Source organism: Furipterus horrens, unplaced genomic scaffold (assembly GCF_987537825.1).
Source record: "Furipterus horrens unplaced genomic scaffold, mFurHor1.1.pri manual_scaffold_13, whole genome shotgun sequence".
NCBI classification, from domain to species: domain Eukaryota; kingdom Metazoa; phylum Chordata; class Mammalia; order Chiroptera; family Furipteridae; genus Furipterus; species Furipterus horrens.
Window position 1 is genome coordinate 50,690,064 of NW_028327183.1, and position 19,682 is coordinate 50,709,745.

A 19,682-nucleotide genomic window follows, 5' to 3' on the forward strand; every position below is an offset into this window, starting at 1 on the left:
CTCTCCATCCAAATATCTGAATTTTTGGCATCTGCTTCATGATTTTTTCATTTTAGGCAGCATGTGAAATTGCAAGTGTTCGAAGATTAAGTACAAATTCAGGAACTCATGACGTTTAAAAAAAAAAGACTTTATTTATTTACTTTTAGAGAGAAGGGAAGGGAGGGAGAAAGAGAGGGAGAGAAACATCAGTGTGTGGTTGCCTCTCCCACGACTCCAACTGGGGGCCTGGCCCGCAACCCAGGTACCGGTAATCAGACCGGTGACCTTTTCATTTCCAGGCTGGTGCTCAATCCACTGAACCACGCCAGCCAGGGTTTTGTGACACTTTTAAATAATAGAGTTAAATGTGTTAAGGCTTAAAAGTGAAAATACACTAGCATTCTGTTTTTTCTCTGCTTTAAAAACATAGCTGCCTGGAGACCCTCGGTCCCATGGACTCAAAGTTCATTTAAAAGACAGTTGTACTTGCTGTGGCAGAAAATAATGAAGTTCCTGTGGAGGCCACCCTGAGGTGGCAGAGACAACAGGCATTTGCTGGGTTTTATTGGTTCCTTCAGATGACAAGTCAGACTCGTTCCCTTTATTTTCGTCTTTCCCTCGGGTTCCCCGAACTCTGCAGGCAGCTGAAGGAGTTCCCACCGTGACTGCTTCTCTCCATCTCTTTTCACCCCTTCTACCTTCCCAAGGTGCAGACAAAACCCATTTCCAGCTAATTAATTCAAGAGATGCTGAAAAATAAAACTATCTACCTCTTCATTTTAGATGCTGGGCTGTGTTGTGATGGAGCCGCATCCCTTAGGAGTTTTGTAGGAAGTCCGAGAATATGGGAGCTATGAATCCTCCTCATTCCAAATCGTCCTAAAATGAAACGTCTCAAAACCCGTTGTGTTTAAAAGCTGATGCCTGCCTCTCACTCACCTTCGTGCCCTGGGAAGGGGGAAGGAATAGTCTGCATCTTCCCCTCTTGTATAATGAACACAGTGCCATTCAATGACAAGGAGGGTCCTACCTGATCAAGGGCTTGTGAGAGGGTGAGCAAGACCGCAGTCCTTGAGTTCAGCCGTAATTCCAAATCTAGCTTTGGTTTTGCCCACAACTCTCAAGTTCTATCTCATTTTTCTTTAAAGATTTTACTTATTTATTTATTTGAGAGAGGGGAAGGGAGGAAGAAAGGGAGAGAAACATCAGTGTATGAAAGATATATGATCTGTTGCCTCTCGAGTGCCCCCTGCTGGGGACCTGGCCTGCAACCCAAGCATGTGCCCTGACTGGGAATCGGACTGGTGACCTTTCCGTTTGCAGGCCAGCGCTCAATCCACTGAGCCACACCAGCCAGTGCTCAACTTCAGTCTTGACATAAGCTCTCGTCTTATCTTGCAACCTCACTGGTACCTACCCCTAACCCTCAGTACTGTTTTATCCTGGGCCAAGTCCAAGTCCAATTTCTACCTCAATGGGTCCCACTTCCCAACAAAGCTCCTGACTCCACAGTCCACTCAAACAAACTTAGTCATGACTCGACCTAAATCCCTAACCCCTAACCATAAGTCAAACTCAACCTTGACCCAGGCTTCTGGGTCTGAGATATGAGTGGCCTGGGGGTTTGAAGTCCTGGGTCTGAGGATCCAAACTCCCAAGTCTGAAGCAGAGGCTGGGGGCTTAGAGCTTTTGATCTGAGGAAGGGAGAGTCTGGCAGCCTTGGCTCCTGCATTTTGTGGGAGGAGGGGTCTTGGTTCCCTCTGCAAAGAATATGGGCATCTACAGAATTTCGGCAACATGGGGGTGTTTAGTTGGGGGTTAAGGGAGACTCAAAAGAGGGGTGAGATATAGGGAAGAAAGGTCTTGAGGATGTTAGTCAGAATGGGTTTCTCAGAGAAAAACTGGAAAGATGGTTGGAAGGGGTGAGTCATTGGTGGGAGAGAGCCCCTCAGTCAGCAGGGTCTGAGGTGTGACTGCCCTGGGTGCCCAGGAGACCCTGCATCTGGAGACCTTGCCAGGCTCTGAGTCACAGGGGACCCCTCCCTCCTCCCTCCTTTCTTCCAGAGGCTTCTCCTCTTCATTCTTTGAGAGCAGGAACCCACCTACCTGGGTTCCCACCCCCATTATCCTCTCTTACTCCAGACTCTAGGTGTCCATTGAGCAGGCCCTCCTTGCATGTCTGTGTCCTGTCTACCAGCAAGTACTATCCGTCCTGAAAACCTCCTCCGCTGTGAGGAGGTTTGTCACCTGTGAGATGCTCAGAACCACCTCCCAGCCCTCTGCACACTTATGAAGTAGGCATTTTTGTTCTCCCCTCTTCTTCCCTCTCTTCCTTCTCTCTCTCTCTCTCTCTCTCTCTCTCTCTCTCTCTCTCTCTCTCTCACTTTCTTCCTCTCTCTTTCTTTCTAATTTTACAAATGGCTTGGACAATGAGAGAAACACTTCACTGGACAAATGTAACCAGGACGCAGGGTAAAAACTCAAGGTCAAAAGCATTTTCCTTTCCTGTTTTTCTCTCCTAGGGTCTCCTTGCCCCAACCTGAGCTCTGCAGAGACTCCCACCTGTGCTTTTCAGGTTACAAAATGGCACAGGCACAGAAAGGGAAATGGAGGGAAGGACGCACCCCCTGACTTTGTCCACATGAAGCTTGCTACATAGTCGTTCTGGTTGTATTCTTTGAATACTTCATTTTGCATGATGAGGACCACAAGCCTATACACTTTTCTGTTTCTTTTTTTTTGTGTGTGTGTAACATGAGATAGCATAATCAATCATTTTTGTTTTTAAAAGATTTTATTTATTTATATATTTTAGAGAGAGGGGAAGGGAGGGAGAAAGAGAGGGAGAAAAACATCAATGTGTGGTTGCCTCTTGTGCGCCCCCAACTGGGGACATGACCTGCAACCCAGGCGTGTGCTCCCACTGGGAATCGAACCTGCAACCCCTTGGTTCATAGGCCGGCTCTCAATCCACTGACCACACCAGCCAGGACGCAAAGTTACTCTTGATGTCCCCACGTAACAAAGGAGGCTCGCTGGACCCAGCGGACTTCACTCTTGGTCCCATATACCGAGCGGAAGAGGATGGCGCGGTGTATCCGGGGTTGGTACGTGGGCCGCCCTATTGCCGGCCCCTGGGGAGATGGAGCCGTCAGAGCTGAGATGTCCACAGGGAGAGGCTGTCTTCTCTCCCAACCGCACACCTTTGAAAATATCTGCCTCACCGGTGCCTCATAACCTCCCCGCCCCAAAGGCCCGGATGTCCAGAATCCACGACCGGGCAGCGTCCTGTCCTGACGCGCCCCGATTATTGGCTCAGAGGTGCTACCGAGTCTGCGCAGTGGGGGAGCCGGGTGGTTGCCAGGCGACGGCGTGGGGCAGTAGCGGAAGGGGAGGGGAAACGGGTGGGGGTTTGCAGCGACGAGGTCAGGAGCCTTGGTAAGAGGGGAGGCGTGTGTGGGCTCAGTGTTGAACCCCAGCGACGAGATCCATGGGCGTCAGGGGTGTGGGTCTTGGGGGCCAGTGAAGGACATAATGGGGAGCATGGGGTTGACCGGCGGTTTGCGCAGCCCGTGCGCAGAGTCCGTTGGGATCGGTTATCATGGAACGCGAGCGGGTGCTCATGGGTGGATCTCTAGGTCAGCGATGGAGGGAATGTGGGGTCAGCCAGGGCATGGTGACTCTGGGAGGTCAAAACCCGGGGCCTGGGGAGCAGTGCTGGGGATTGGAGAGGCCACTGACCTCATGGATAGGGCTTCGGGGTTAGTGACGGGGAGCCTCGAGGTCAGCGGAGGGAGAGTCTGTCGGGTAATCATAATGCCGAGGTTCTGGGGATCTAGGAGGAGGTATCAGGGGTCAGGGGTGGCGTCGTTGGGGGTTCCAGGGGACGGGAGAGGTCACTGGTGGGTGTGGGGAGGAGTACTTATGGCTGCTACTGGCGCAGGTCAGGAAGGGAGTTCAGTGAGCCACCGAGTGGGCGCTGGGACCTGGTCGGGACTGGGAGACCTAAGTATCGGCGTCTGACTGGTGCGCTGATGGGAGCCGTTGCTTTGGGAGGCCTGTGGAGACAGTGGTGGGAAGGGCTGGGGGTGGGGGTGGGGATCCTTGCTGTGGTCTCCAGCCTGTTCACAGGAAGGAACTTCATCCGCGGATACCTCCGCCTCTCCCCCAACGCTATACCGGCCGTCTCCACCAAGCCAGGGCTCCAACCCATTCCTCCGTCCAAGTCGCCCCTTCCCTTGACCATCTCTACAAAACTAAAGTGTTTTTAAATGAAGGAAATCCAGACTGATCTGTCTAAACATACTTGCTTGTTTATGCATAGAACGCTACTGGAAGGAGCCACCAAATTCTAGGAAAATTGCTTCCTGGGAGAGGACCTGGGTGCCTGAAGGACGTCAGTGAAGGCCGAGACCCTCCCACGCCTTAGCACCTTGTGATTGTTGAACCACGTGACCTTTCACTTGTTTCTGAAATCTATGAACCGATATGCTCGTTAGAAATCCTGTCTGAGAGTCCATTAGAGCTATAAATTACTTTGGGAAGGTAAGATGTGCCTGAAACATTCAGTTACATTTTTCATTACTTTTTTTAAACAAGAGTTTATTTGTTTTTAGAGAGAGGGGAAAGGAGAAAGACAGGGAGAGAAACATCACTGTGTGGTTGCCTCTCACGCGCCCCCAACTGGGGACCTAGTGTGCAACCCAGACACATGCCCTGACTGGGAATTGAACCAGCGACCCTTTGGTTTGCAGGCCGACGCTCAATCCACTGAGCCACAGAAGCCAGGGCTCATTACCTGTTTTTAATTTTCATGTGGGAAGAGGATACCTTTGATAACAACCTCATCCTGTTTCCACCCTGTCAGCCCCCAAATAATCACAATTATTCTGACTGTGTTCCTGTTTCCCCACCATGAGTTCTCATATTTAAATATTTATCATCATTTTATAAACATGCAACAATGGCCTATTCTATGCTTTGCATAGAGGCATTTGGGATATATTTTTCACTTTAATTTTCTAATTCACTTAAAATTTTTTGTTGCTATGTTTGTTCTTACCCCTAATTCTATTTAGAGGAATTTATTGAGCTTTTCATTGTCATTTAATATATGGTCTTTAAAAAAAAAGTTACACATAAATATTTGAAAAGAATGTAGATTTTCAATATGTAGCATATCGCTTTTGATGTATTGCTGAAGTCAATATTGTTAGTTATAATATTTAGGCCATATATATAAAATAATACTTGCCTTCTTTATCTGTCACAGGTTTACAGAAGTATTTTAATGTCTTTAATCCCAGTGGCGTTTGTGTCAAATACCCTTGTTTTAATAACAGCCTTTGTTTGATGAGACTTAGTTTCCTGCTGTTTGCTACACAGAGTAGCCACGCTATAACTTCTGACCCAGGTAGTTCCATAAATCTCTACTTTATCAGAGTTAATGCCTCTCATCTTAAATGCGCTTACCTGCCACGGTGACTATTGCTTTTCCTGATTCAGTTAGCTACATTTGCCTGACCCTGATCGGTTTTGCCTCAGTTTCTTATTGTGATCTTCTCTGGGTGTTTTTAAGGATTCGGGTGTCTCTGAAAACCAGCCCGTCACACCCAGACAGCAGCGCTGCGTCTCCGCCTGCACCTGCGGAGACGTGCTGGCGCTGTGCTCGGGTAGCCCCTGCCGTCCGTCACACTACAGACCACGGCCGCGCGATGGAGAAGCCAGGCGCCGACTTAGGTGCTGAGAGCAGCGAGCGGCGGGCGCAGGCCGCCCAGAGCTGGGCCGAGTCTCACCACAGGAGCGTCCTGCGCTGCGTCCAGTGGCTGGCCCACGCCTGCCGGTGCCCACACGCCGGGTGCTCCCTGCCCTCCTGCCAGAAGCTGAAGAAGGTGCTACAGCACACCCAGGGCTGCAGACGGAAGAGCGGCGGTGGGTGCCCCCTCTGCAGGCAGCTCATCGCCCTCTGCTGCTGCCACGCCAAGCTCTGCCAGGAGCGCGCGTGTCCGGTGCTGCTGTGCGGGCACATCAGGCGGAGGCTGCGGCAGGCCCAGGTGCCCTGCGGGGGCATGGCCAGCGGGCAGCGGGCTGGTGGGGCGGCGCACCAACAAGGCCCACCCTCCCCGACTCCTGCCGCCCCAGCGCCCCCACAGGCCGCTCAGCCACCCTTCCCAGGGCCCCCACCTGCCGCGGTGGAGACGGCAATGCACAGTCAGAGCGCGAATGAGAGGCAGCGCCAGACGGCCCCCGTGCAGGCTTTCCAGAGGCCCCAGGGGACCCCAGTGGCCCCCGTGGGTGTACACCCACCTCCCACGGCCAGAGGTCCCGGTGGACACCTGGAGCCAGGGGTGGGGCCCGCCTGGATGCAGCAGCAGCCACCATGGGCCCAGGGAGGATTGCCTCGGCCCCAGCAACGAGAGTCCGGGGTGCCCGGGCCAGCCGCGCTGTCGGTGGCCCAGCATGGTCAGCCCGTGAACATGGCTCCCGAGCCAGGCCTGCTGGGCCAGGGCACCGCGCCCCCTCTCAAACCAGGCTCTGTGTCTCCACAGGTCTTACTAAACCTTTTGCAGGTTCTCCGGGCTCCCCCCTCGCCCCTGCAGCAGCAGCAGGCGCTTAGTATTCTTCATGCCAATGCCCCGCTGATGGCTCTTTTCATCCAGAGTCGGATTGCCAAGTACACCAAGTCTAACCCGCATGCCCTCTCTGGGCAGCCTGGCATGGCCCAGGGCCAACCAGGGCTGCAGGGGGTCCACGCCGATCCAGCCACGCAGGCGGGCGTCCAGAGGGTCGGCCTGCCCCAGCCGCAGCCGCAGCAGCAACTCCAGCCGCCCGTGGGAGGAACGGGCCCCCAGGCTCAGCAGATGCACGCGAATCACGACGCCCTGGCTTCCCAGTCCGGAGACATCTGGAGACGCCAGCAGAGGAGGCAGAAGGGGGGCCACCATCCCCCGACGCCGCACCCTCACATGCGACGGCTGCGTCGTCACATGCATCAGGTGCCGCAAGGGGACGTGGCCCAGATGGGCCAGCTCCCCCAGGCCTTGGGAGCAGAGGCAGGGGCCGGGCTGCCGGCCTATCAGCCGCGAGGCCCTCAGCAACAGTCAGGGTGTCCTGCTCAGCCCAGCCCCGTGAGCCCCCAACAGCATACGCTCCCAAGTCACGCTCAGTCCCCGCACCTGCAAGGCCAGCAGACCCCTTCTTCTCCCTCCAGTCAAACGCATTCTCCCCGGCCTGTCTCTTCTCCACGGCTGCAGTCCCAGGTCCCCGACTCCAGCCCTTCTGCAAGGATGCAGCCTCAGCCTTCTCCCCAGCACGTCTCCCCACAAGCCAGTTCTCCGCAGCCGGGACTGGGAGCCGCCCAGGCCAGCCCCATGGAACAAGGGCATTTTGCCGGCCCGGACCAGAACCCGTCCGACGCTTTCTCAGCTCGCTAGCAACCCAGGCGTGGCAAACCTCCCGGGTGCACGCGCCGGGGACCTGGGACTCAGCACCGCTAACTCGGACTGGAATTCAAACCTGTCACAGAACTCACTAGATGTACACTAGACCCGCTGTAGCATTTTGGGAGCAAACAACTAGTTTCCCTGAATGAGACTGTTTTGTACCGAAAACAACTGTTTTGAACCTTTCTTAGCCTAAAAGACGAGGCTCCTTGGAATGCGTAAGAGCCACACAGCATCTGTTTGTGGTTTAAGAGGAGCCCGGGGGAATGACCGAATACGGAGAATAGGTTTCTGCTGGGACCAGTTACCAGCAGCCTGTCTTCTGCCTCGTCTGTGTGCCTCCAGTGGGCCCTGGGTGGGCGGGCTGGGGTCTGCAAAGCCACCTGCAGCCCGGACCCTGCCTTGCACCTCCAGGAGGTTTTTATTATTTTTTAGAAATTTAAAAAATTCTTTTCTAGTCAGCTCTGTCTTTTCACGTGCCCGTTTCCCTGTTACCTCTTCCTGTTTCTCTGGCCGCCCCAACCCCGTACTCGCTGTCTCCCTCCCGTTTTACTCTTGCCTTTCTGAGTTCTATTTCCTTGTAGTGTGTTTTTTTCTTTGTAGTTTGTTCCATAGATTATATGTTTTGAGCTTCTATTTTATGCAATGTTTCTATGTCTACTGGCAGTTCCTTTTGAGTTTTTCAGAACTGTTCTTGAGTTTTTGTTACTCTAACAAAATGGCTAACAAAAACTATAGGTCTGGTTTTTGTTTTTCTTTTAATGTGGTCTTTTGACTTTCTATTTCAGCTTTTTCAGCTTTAAAATAGAAATAATGAAGGATGGTGAAATGCACTGATGTACATTGCAGGTTTAGTCTATTAATTTCTACAATGTTAGCCTCCCAGGTGACTAGAAGAGCTAAGACACGATGCACTGTGATAGGGACATCTTTGGTGCCTGCGAGTTCTGCATCTCTGTCCCGGTTCTGTTACAAAGGCCAGGTGTCAGGGAAAACACTTTCTCTTTTACTGGTATTTTGTCATTGCATGATTGTTAAGTTGTGCTGTTTAATTAAATTTAAGTGTCTGGTTCTATGATATAGTGCATTCTATCTGTATACATTGTATTGGGCAGTCACACCCAAAGCCAAATCGTCTTCCATCAACATATATTTGACCCTCTTTGCCTTTTACCACCCCACCCCCTTCCCTCTGGTGACCACTATACTGTGGTCTGTGTGTGTATCTTTTGTTTTTCTCGTTCATTTGTGCTTGCAGTTTTATGTCTCACACGAGAGGGAAATAATATGGTTCTTGTCCTTCTCCGTGTGACCTCTCTCACTTAGCGTGCTGTTCTCAGGATCCATCCGTGTTGGCACAAATGGCAGTATTTCATCTCTTCTTATGGGTGAGCAGTGTTCCATTGAATACATGGACCACATCTTTATCCAGTCCTCCCGCACTGAAGGACACTTCGGCTGCTTTCATATCTTGGCCACCATGAACAATGCTGCAATGAACACAGGGCAAGGCATATATTTTGGGGAATAAGTGTTTTCAAATTTTGGGGTAGATACCCAGAAGAAGGGTTGGTGGGTTATATGGTAACTTTATTTTTAATTAAAAAAAATTAATTTGTTTCTAGAGAGATGGGAAGGGAAGGAGAAAGAGAGGGAGAGAAACACCAGTTGCCTCTCACAGACCTGCACCTGGGAACCTGGCCCACAACCCAGCCATGTGCCTTGAGCAGGAATCAAACCAGCAACCCTTTGGCTTAGCGGGCTGGCGTTCAATCCACTGAGCCACACCAGCCAGACTGTTTTCCAGAGTGGCTGTACCAGTCTACATTCCCACCAGCAGTAAATGAGGATTCCCTTTTCTCCACAACCTCTCCAAATCTTGTTATCACCTGTCTTTTTGATTGATAACAGCCATTCTAACAGGTGTGAGGTAGTAGCTCACTGTAGTTTCGATTCGAATTTCCCTAATAGCTAGTGAAGTTGAACATTGATGTTTCTCTCCTTCTCTTTCCCCCTCCCTTCCTCTCTCTCTATAAACAAACAAATAAATATTTTGTTAAAAAATAAAGTTTTAGACGGAATATTGATTTGGGGTGGCACATAGGAGAGAGGAGACATTGATGGAGCTTCATGGAGATGGGTGGCCTCAAATCCCAGACATTCCTTCAACTTGTCACTGATTAGAGGGACGACGAGGCGGGCAGCCCGGACTCCTGGGTCTGAGGAAGGAGGGGGCTGCGGGCTTGACCTTGGCTGAGGCTGGGTTTTGGTCTAGAGGGTGCGGGCGCGCGCGCCTCCTCCTGCTCCCCCTGGTGGTCAGGCTTGGAAACGACAAGCCCCGGCGCTCCGGGATCACGGTGTCTGGGATCCTTGTGCCCGTGCGCGGCCAGGACCTGGAGGCTCTCCGCGCGCGGGGGGCGTTGAAGGAGCAGCAGAACCGAGAAACCGAGGATATGTTTATTGATTTGAGAGAGAAAGCGCTCCAAACAACCAAGACCCCACCAGAGCACGCCCCTGTGTTTTGGACCCCTGACAAGTCGATTGCAAGCACCTTTGTGGGTCCGCGCAAGATTGTGCTGAGCGTGACCTCCGAGCAGCATGCTACCGAGGGCGAGGCGCGGGCTGCAGTGACCTGCTGTGTGAAATAACTGTCCACGCCGATCTGCTCAGCTGCCGACATGTTCATCCTGGCTTGCTGGGCAGACTGATTCGTCTTTGACGACTGATTCACGGAGCTGGCAGTGACTCTGCAAACATCCTCAGCGCCCGTGGCTGCCGAAAAGCAAACGGTGGCATCTCAAACATTGCTCAGCGGTTTGCGTCTCATCTCATTCGTCTGGTTGGAAATATGTGTTGCAAGAGTCAGGATCTCCAGTACAAGGTCAACAAGTTGGATGGCATCCCTTTGATCCTGGACAGCTGCAACCTTGGAGATGGCGACCCTTTTCTGAGCCAGTGGGTGGCGTATGCCACCCAAAAACCCTACAGAAGACAAGAGCCAGAGCTAGGATTTAACTGCAGAGATGGAGGAGCAGGGGCTGGCTGAGGCATCGCTACTTAAAAAAAAAAGGGGGTGGGGTGGGGTGGGGTGGGTCTCACCCTGGTTGGGTAACTCAGTGGATTGGAGCATCGTTCTGTACATCAAAACGTTGCGGGTTCGATCCGCAGTCAGGGCACATAACTAGATTGCGGATTCAATCCCAGGTGAGGCTGTGTACAAATAGTTGATGTCTCTCTCCCCTCCTCCCTGCTTCCTCCTTTTCCCTCTGAACTGAATAAAAACTTATCCCCAGGTGGGGATTAAGAAAATAGGTTTTAAAGTGGTAAAGAGGGGTGAGAACCTGATTCTGAAGTCTGCCAGGGACACCCCTACACTGTGAACGAACTCTCCATCCAAACATCTGAATTTTTGGCATCTGCTTCATGATTTTTTCATTTTAGGCAGCATGTGAAATTGCAAGTGTTCAAAGATTAAGTACAAATTCAGGAACTCATGACGCTTTAAAAAAAAAGACTTTATTTATTTACTTTTAGAGAGAAGGGAAGGGAGGGAGAAAGAGAGGGAGAGAAACATCAGTGTGTGGTTGCCTCTCCCACGACTCCAACTGGGGGCCTGGCCCGCAACCCAGGTACCGGTAATCAGACCGGTGACCTTTTCATTTCCAGGCTGGTGCTCAATCCACTGAACTACACCAGCCAGGGCTTCGTGACACTTTTAAATAATAGAGTTAAATGTGTTAAGGCTTAAAAGTGAAAATACACTAGCATTCTGTTTTTTCTCTGCTTTAAAAACATAGCTGCCTGGAGACCCTCGGTCCCATGGACTCAAAGTTCATTTAAAAGACAGTTGTACTTGCTGTGGCAGAAAATAATGAAGTTCCTGTGGAGGCCACCCTGAGGTGGCAGAGACAACAGGCATTTGCTGGGTTTTATTGGTTCCTTCAGATGACAAGTCAGACTCGTTCCCTTTATTTTCGTCTTTCCCTCGGGTTCCCCGAACGCTGCAGGCAGCTGAAGGAGTTCCCACCGTGACTGCTTCTCTCCATCTCTTTTCACCCCTTCTACCTTCCCAAGGTGCAGACAAAACCCATTTCCAGCTAATTAATTCAAGAGATGCTGAAAAATAAAACTATCTACCTCTTCATTTTAGATGCTGGGCTGTGTTGTGATGGAGCCGCATCCCTTAGGAGTTTTGTAGGAAGTCCGAGAATATGGGAGCTATGAATCCTCCTCATTCCAAATCGTCCTAAAATGAAACGTCTCAAAACCCATTGTGTTTAAAAGCTGATGCCTGCCTCTCGCTCACCTTCATGCCCCGGGAAGGGGGAAGGAATAGTCTGCATCTTCCCCTCTTGTATAATGAACACAGTGCCATTCAATGACAAGGAGGGTCCTACCTGATCAAGGGCTTGTGAGAGGGTGAGCAAGACCGCAGTCCTTGAGTTCAGCCGTAATTCCAAATCTAGCTTTGGTTTTGCCCACAACTCTCAAGTTCTATCTCATTTTTCTTTAAAGATTTTACTTATTTATTTATTTGAGAGAGGGGAAGGGAGGAAGAAAGGGAGAGAAACATCAGTGTATGAGAGATATATGATCTGTTGCCTCTCGAGTGCCCCCTGCTGGGGACCTGGCCTGCAACCCAGGCATGTGCCCTGACTGGGAATCGGACTGGTGACCTTTCCGTTTGCAGGCCAGCGCTCAATCCACTGAGCCACACCAGCCAGTGCTCAACTTCAGACTTGACATAAGCTCTCGTCTTATACCTGCAACCTCACTGGTACCTACCCCTAACCCTCAGTACTGTTTTATCGTGGGCCAAGTCCAAGCCCAATTTCTACCTCAATGGGTGCCCACTTCCCAGCAAAGCTCCTGACTCCACAGTCCACTCAAACAAACTTAGTCATGACTCGACCTAAATCCCTAACCCCTAACCATAAGTCAAACTCAACCTTGACCCAGGCTTCTGGGTCTGAGATATGAGTGGCCTGAGGGTTTGAAGTCCTGGGTCTGAGGGTCCAAACTCCCAAGTCTGAAGCAGAGACTGGGGGCTTAGAGCTTTTGATCTGAGGAAGGGAGAGTCTGGCAGCCTTGGCTCCTGCATTTTGTGGGAGGAGGGGTCTTGGTTCCCTCTGCAAAGGATATGGGCATCTACAGAATTTCAGCAACATGGGGGTGTTTAGTTGGGGGTTAAGGGAGACTCAAAAGAGGGGTGAGATATGGGGAAGAAAGGTCTTGAGGATGTTAGTCAGAATGGGTTTCTCAGAGAAAAACTGGAAAGATGGTTGGAAGGGGTGAGTCATTGGTGGGAGAGAGCCCCTCAGTCAGCAGGGTCTGTGGTGTGACTGCCCTGGGTGCCCAGGAGACCCTGCATCTGGAGACCTTGCCAGGCTCTGAGTCACAGGGGACCCCTCCTTCCTCCCTCCTTTCTTCCAGAGGCTTCTCCTCTTCATTCTTTGAGAACAGGAGCCCACCTACCTGGGTTCCCACCCCCATTATCCTCTCTTACTCCAGACTCTAGGTGTCCATTGAGCAGGCCCTCCTTGCATGTCTGTGTCCTGTCTACCAGCAAGTACCATCCGTCCTGAAAACCTCCTCCGCTGTGAGGAGGTTTGTCACCTGTGAGATGCTCAGAACCACCTCCCAGCCCTCTGCACACTTATGAAGTAGGCATTTTTGTTCTCCCCTCTTCTTCCCTTTCTTCCTTCTCTCTCTCTCTCTCTCTTTTCTCTCTCACTTTCTTCCTCTCTCTTTCTTTCTAATTTTACAAATGGCTTGGACAATGAGAGAAACACTTCACTGGACAAGTGTAACCAGGACGCAGGGTAAAAACTCAAGGTCAAAAGCATTTTCCTTTCCTGTTTTTCTCTCCTAGGGTCTCCTTGCCCCAACCTGAGCTCTGCAGAGACTCCCACCTGTGCTCTTCAGGTTACAAAATGGCACAGGCACAGAAAGGGAAATGGAGGGAAGGACGCACCCCCTGACTTTGTCCACATGAAGCTTGCTACATAGTCGTTCTGGTTGTATTCTTTGAATACTTCATTTTGCATGATGAGGACCACAAGCCTATACACTTTTCTGTTTCTTTTTTTTTGTGTGTGTGTGTAACATGAGATAGCATAATCAATCATTTTTGTTTTTAAAAGATTTTATTTATTTATATATTTTAGAGAGAGGGGAAGGGAGGGAGAGAGAGAGGGAGAGAAACATGGAAGTGAGAGAGAGACATCAATTGGTTGCCTCTCACCACACACTGACTAGGACAACCCAGGCATGTGCCCTGACCAGGGACTGAACAGGAGACCCCTCGCTCCCTAAAATGATGTCCGACAGACTGAACCGGTCAGGGCAGCATAAACATTCTTGCATGATACTGACAACTCTGCATAATTATTATCCTGAACAGCTTCATTAACATCCTCCTCCTACATCAGCTTATTGTCTCCATAAGCGATCCAATAATTTGAGACACGTTCAATGTTCCCACTGTTTGCTATGATAAATAACGCTGTAATGAGTTCATATATTGGCCGCATTTTGGATTTACTAGAATTACTAGGTCAAAAGTGATGAATAAGGCTCTGCCTTCACCTTGCTTAACCTTCCAAAATTGTAGCAATTTACACTTCCAAGTGTGAAGACTTCAGGTCTCACAGGACCTTTACCACCACTGAGGTGTGTGAGTTTTGTCTTTCATTTAGAGGTTTTTGATACTTTTATTTTTATTAGAATATTAGTGACATTTCAATATGATTTTGAAAAAAATCAAAGTAAAGTCAAAGATGGCTATAAGTCATTAATGGCTTTTAAAAGTTATCTTTATTATGGACATTACTACAGATGTCCTAATGTTCCCCCTTTTTGGCCTCCCTTCCTGGCCCCTGTCCTCCCTGCCCTCAGACCGCGATCAGCCGTGGATGTCTTCATGTCTGTGCAGTTCCTGTTCGGGGCATGGGGATGGAGAGATGGGCGGATGGGGGGATTAGGAATTCTCTCTGATGGTAGTGTATATCCACTGGTGGTACTTGCACAGGCGGGTGAACAGAACTGGTCCAAACGGCCGTGTACAAGTGGGATGCCCGGACACAAGGCCGCGCAGCAAACCGTCGCATATCAGAGGGCTCCCCGAGTCACCCTGCAGGGGAGAGAGCGGATTCGCTGTAGCTCCAGCGCAGCCAGCCCTGAGGTCTCAGACCCCCGCGTTTATCAAGTCTTTGTCCTGCCAGACCACAGCCTGCCACCCTGGCCAATGGGAAGAGACTCATTGTCTCTGTCAACCAATGGGAGAGCAGGAATCACGCTACCATGGAGAGGAGAAACAAGGTTCTCTGAAGCCACTGGCTAATACACCCTGCCAATGGGACCAATCACAGGAAGGGGGTGGAGCCGTCAGGAAGACCGAGCCCCCATTCTTTTTTCTCTCTCCTTGAACAAGTCTTTGCAAAGGCGCTGAGAGAAGGAGCGTTATCTCCAGGGAATCGGAACGTCTCCTTACCCAGCGATGGGAGACAGGGCCGTCCTGGAAACCAGGGCCAGGACTAACGCTACTCTACAGGGCAGGGTGGGAAATAAGCGTCCGGACCACCAGGTTCAAACACATGCAGTTGGAGACGGCAGGAGGCGCGCGGTGCGCCAAGTGCGCGGCTGCCCCGTGCGGGCTCCGTGTCGGGCACAGCGCGCACAGGGACGAATCGGGCCCTGGCGGGGATGAGAGGAACCCTGACATCTAGAGCACACACCCCTGTCCCATAACCCCTCTAACGCGCACCGTTTCACCGCCCCTCAAGGTCCAGGGTGCAGACGTGAGCAGAGAGAGTGGGCGCACTAACAGGTAAAGGATGAGAGACAAAGAGGGAGAGAGAAGGATGGAGAGAAGAAAGGGAAGAAAGAGGGGGACAGAGAAGCAGATGTTGGGGTGTGGAAAGAGGCAGCCATGGGGGGATAAAAGCGTGACAGAGGGAGAGAGAGAGAGGGGGGAAACCAGCACAGAGAGAACAGAGGAAAAGCGGGCGTGAACTGAGGTGCAGGGAGAGATGAGGGAAGACGGTTCTCAGAGATGGGGGGGGGGGGCACAGAGATGCAAAGTGGGGCCAAGAGGAGGAGGGGCTCTTTCTTTTCCCAGAACCAGGACCAGAAACACAGATATGTAAGCGGGACACCAGCTTCGGGCACATCTCAGTGACTGCAATGAATATTTTAATGCAATACCTTGAAAATCCATTCAATAGGAAAAAAATCCATGACAAACCAGTATTGCAACTTCAGATAAACACGGGGCCAGTCCCGTGCTGTGCCGAACCACAGAGGAGCCCGAGGAAAACGAAAATTCCAGTCAATTTAAATTGCTCTTTGTTGAAAATGTTGATGTTTCGTTCACCACGGCTTTTTTTTTTTTTTTTTTTTTTTTTGCATGGATTATTTAACAAATATTTCATTGGAATAGGATTTATTTGGTCATTGAGCTCTGGTGCCCCTTAAGGTCACTGCTTGTAGGCAGCGCCTCACTCCCCTTCCCCTAGTCCCACCCCCTCTCCCACCTCCAGTTTCTAACCTTCAGCTTCATGCCCTCCCCCAGGGCCACGGCAGCCCCCTGGGCTCCTGCTCTCAGCCAGGCAGACGACAGAGTAGAGACCAGGAAAGGATCTTGGTAAGGAGGAGGGGAGCCTCAGCACCAGGGTCAGGCCGAGGCTCTGGGGGCTCTGGGCTGAGAGCGAGAAGGACCCTGGACAGAAGAGGGGACTCACTTTGCAGGTTTGGGAGCTTCCATCCGTGGCAGCAGCGCACAACATGTATCTTTTCAGCATAAGGTTGTAAGGCTTTTGACACTCTCTGGGAGGCAGGATGCTGAGGTCAGAGCACATGAGCTGTAATGGATGCACCACTGTTGGGGAAGTTAGGGAGCAGTTAGTGGCTTGGTCCAGAGGGGTCCTGAATGATGATGTACAGGGTGGGGGCCCTAAATATTGCAAAAGGTGGGACTGGGTGACTCAATCCTGTGGTCATGAAAGGGACCTCTCTCTTGGAGTGCTAGCTCTGATGCTGGAAGGGGCTTGTGTTTGAACCCTGGGTCTGAGGGTGGAAGAGCCTGAGGGTCTGGGTGCTTGGGTCTGTGGGAGGAGCTACCTGGGGGCAAGTACTGGTGCCTCTGAGGGAGGTGGGAGCTGGGGCCTCAATACCAGGTCTCTGGAGATGCATCTGGGGACAAGAATCCTTGGTCTGTGTGAGGAGGTAGCTGTGGTCGGTGGGATCGAGGCCTGGCATCCAAAGATTATGGGAATGAGGGAGAAGTTCTAAGGTCAGGGTTATGGGGTGTGATGGTGGAGGGCCTGGATGCGTGGGTGCTGGGTGACTGGGTCAGAAGGCGAAGGGACTCAGGGCTCTGGGATTTTGGGTCTGTTCCCTGCCTCCTCGGTCTGAGGAAAAAGGGAGCCAGGCCTGGGCCACTTGGCCACAGAGACAGCCTCACCTGCACCAGGGGCGGTGATGCCCCAGCCAGAGACAGTACACATGGCCCCAGGGCACGGGCACATGGAGGGCACATCGATTGTGCTCACAGTTGGTGACAGCTGGGCTGGGCTGCTCAGCTTCACAAGCATGAGGTCATGAATGTTTGTGAGAGGGTCATACTGGGGGTGGACGAAGGACTCCGTAGCTTTGATCTCCTCAAGATCTACATCAAGTAGAAGATCGCTGCCCATTTGCACGACGTACTCACTTCAAAAAAAGAAGCAACATTCAGAAGAGATACTGGGACTAAGAGATGAGAGCAAAGCTCCAGAGAGAGAAGAACATAGCCCAGAGTTAAGGGAACACAGGCAAGTGAGAGAGGTAGACAAGAACCCATAGAGAGGAGATGACACCCCATGGTTCCCCTGCCACCTACCTCATCTCGCAGTGGGCGACCGTGAGCACCCACTGCTTGCCGACCAGCACGCCTGAGCAATGGAATATGTTGTCACGAAACAGGGCTACCTGCCAGGGCCGGTGGTCTCTTGGACATGGATATCCATTAACAATCCTTTCCCCGGTGTTGTTGCCTGGATGGAGACAAGGAGAAGGCATGGGTGGCAGGCACCAAGGGAGGACTAAGGTCACAGAGCATGGATTCCCAGAGACTGTGGATAGACAGGCAGACAGACAGGCATGGAGCAGGGCAGAGGCAGAAACTGGGCACAGTGCTGAGGAGCCTCAGACAGGGATGGAGGCAGGTGGAGGGAGTCTGCTCAGAGCCCAGAGGAGCTTCTGGTCTGGAGGCCACCTCAGAGGCTGATGGGAGAGACACTGGGGGCAGAAAGCAGGCTGGGGGGCACAGAGACCCCGAGAGTCAGAAGGAAGCAGGAGAAAAGGGGTCCCAACAAGAGGCTCTTTTCTGCATGAGAGGCAGCTGTTTCACTAAGCAGGGTCCTGCCTCAGGGACTCTGTGCAGAGAGGGGGCCCTGGAGAGGGAAGGTAGGGACCATTAGAGGCTCAGGGGCTGGGTCAGGCCTCCCCGTCTGGCCCTCACCTCCTTGTTCAGCAGCTCCCAGGGCCAAGGACAGCAGCAGGATCAGCAGTGCGATGAGACGAGGACCTGCCATGTGGCCTCTGGGACCCTCTGTGGGCTGCCACATGGAAGAAGGATGTCTTCTGTTGGGGCTGGAAAGACAAAGAGTTCAGAAACCGGGAGCCCTGGTCCCCAGACCCCTCTGCTCCCTCAGACCCAGGAGCCCTAGTGTGAGTCCTTCTGCTTCTGCAGACTCAGAAGTCCTGGCCACAGACACCGTTCCACTCAGAACCCGGGGACCAGGCTCCCTCCCTCCCAGTTCATAATTCTGTATCCCCTGCTGTTTTTAAGCAAAAGACCAAAAACTGCACCCCCAACGCCTCCTTCTTGCAACCACACCTTCAGCCCCTATGCCCTCTCCTTAGGAGCGAGAACCCGCTGTCCATGCAGACGCACCTGCCCACCCAGAGTGCAATGCCCTCTCACCGGTGCTGGGTCTTCAGAGTCAGTTGGGATCCAACTGTGTCCAGCCCCGAGCAGAGCGTTGCTCTTATAGCACAGCCCACAGGCCCCGGGTCCCGGAGGGCACGTGCTGTCTGCTCCGTGGCGCCTCTACCTGCATCTGCTCTCACCTGGGAGCCCTGAGGCAGCCAAACCCACAGCCAGCATCCGACCCGCACCTTCACTTCTGAGGCCGCTCTCCCAGGGCTCTGGCGCCAGCGCATTCTCGCCCCACCAGGCAGACCAGGGACCGGGGGCTGGCGCTGAGGGGCAGGAGCAGGGGTCAGGGCCCTGCTCAGCTCAGGAATGTGCTGCGTCCTGGGGCCTCTGCTTTGGCCAATTTTCTTGTCCTCATTCCCTCTCATACGTGGTCTACACCCTACACCCCAACTCTGACCAGCCTGCGGACACTGTTCAGGCGGAACCTCAGAGGTGTTTTTAAGCTTGAACCCAACCCAATCAATAATATATGCGTAGGAATAAAGAAAGAGGGCTCTCCTAATTCCTGCCACTGAACGTTTACTGTTTCACTTAGATTTCTACACGTATTATGTATCTGTAACAAAAGTTTCTGGATTAAGCATTATGTAATGTAACCTTTTATTTGCTCTATTAAATCCTAAGCAATTGTTCCTCTTAGTCCAATGAGTTCATTTCTCCTTCTTTTATATGTACTGTTGCCTAATACTCTAAACTATCTTTCTTTTTTCTTTTTTTGATTTAAGTGATCTCAATTACTTGGAGTAGACTTGAATCACTCCTTATAAGAACGAAGGGATGATTTCTTTGTATATTCATCTTTCCTCAAGAAGCTACACCATCGTCTCTCGAGACGGACGGCTGCCGACGACGACGACATCTTTCCTCATTGTACTCATCCCAGTTACATCCACTGAGCGTTTTCTCTGAGCTCAGAACTGTTCCGGCCCCTGAGGACACGCCATCAATAAAACAGCAAAAATTCCTTCACAGACGCTCTCCTTCCAGTCGGTGCAGAACTTGAATAAAGAAACGAGAACTTCACTTTATAGTTCTCATGTGGCGGTAAGTGCTTTGGAGAAAAATAAGACCAGAAGGAGAATTAGGCCATTACGGGTCCCCCTTTTTCTCAGCAACCCCTGCAGTTATGGTAGGAAACGTGGTTGGAAAGACCCCATGTGAAGGGGGCTTTTAAACAAACTATTGAAGGAGGGGGTGGGTGGGTTCATGTAGCTACTTGGGGTCACCGAATCCTAAGCAGAGTGAACACCAAAATATGTTTCATCCCTCAGTGTGGG

General features: G+C 51.6%; 1 protein-coding gene across 1 annotated transcript; it reads right to left on the reverse strand.

Annotated features, from left to right (window-relative positions):
- Nucleotides 1–14,970: 14,970 nt before the first annotated feature.
- On the reverse strand, nt 14,971–18,053 carry LOC149995164 (kallikrein-7-like). The gene is made up of 4 exons (XM_090259133.1): nt 17,926–18,053; nt 17,305–17,458; nt 16,888–17,135; nt 14,971–15,119 (listed from the first exon to the last, which is right to left on the reverse strand). Exons 1-4 carry the CDS (start codon nt 18,029–18,031, stop codon nt 14,971–14,973), a joined length of 657 nt encoding a protein of 218 aa, XP_090115259.1. The 5' UTR covers nt 18,032–18,053.
- Nucleotides 18,054–19,682: the final 1,629 nt, after the last annotated feature.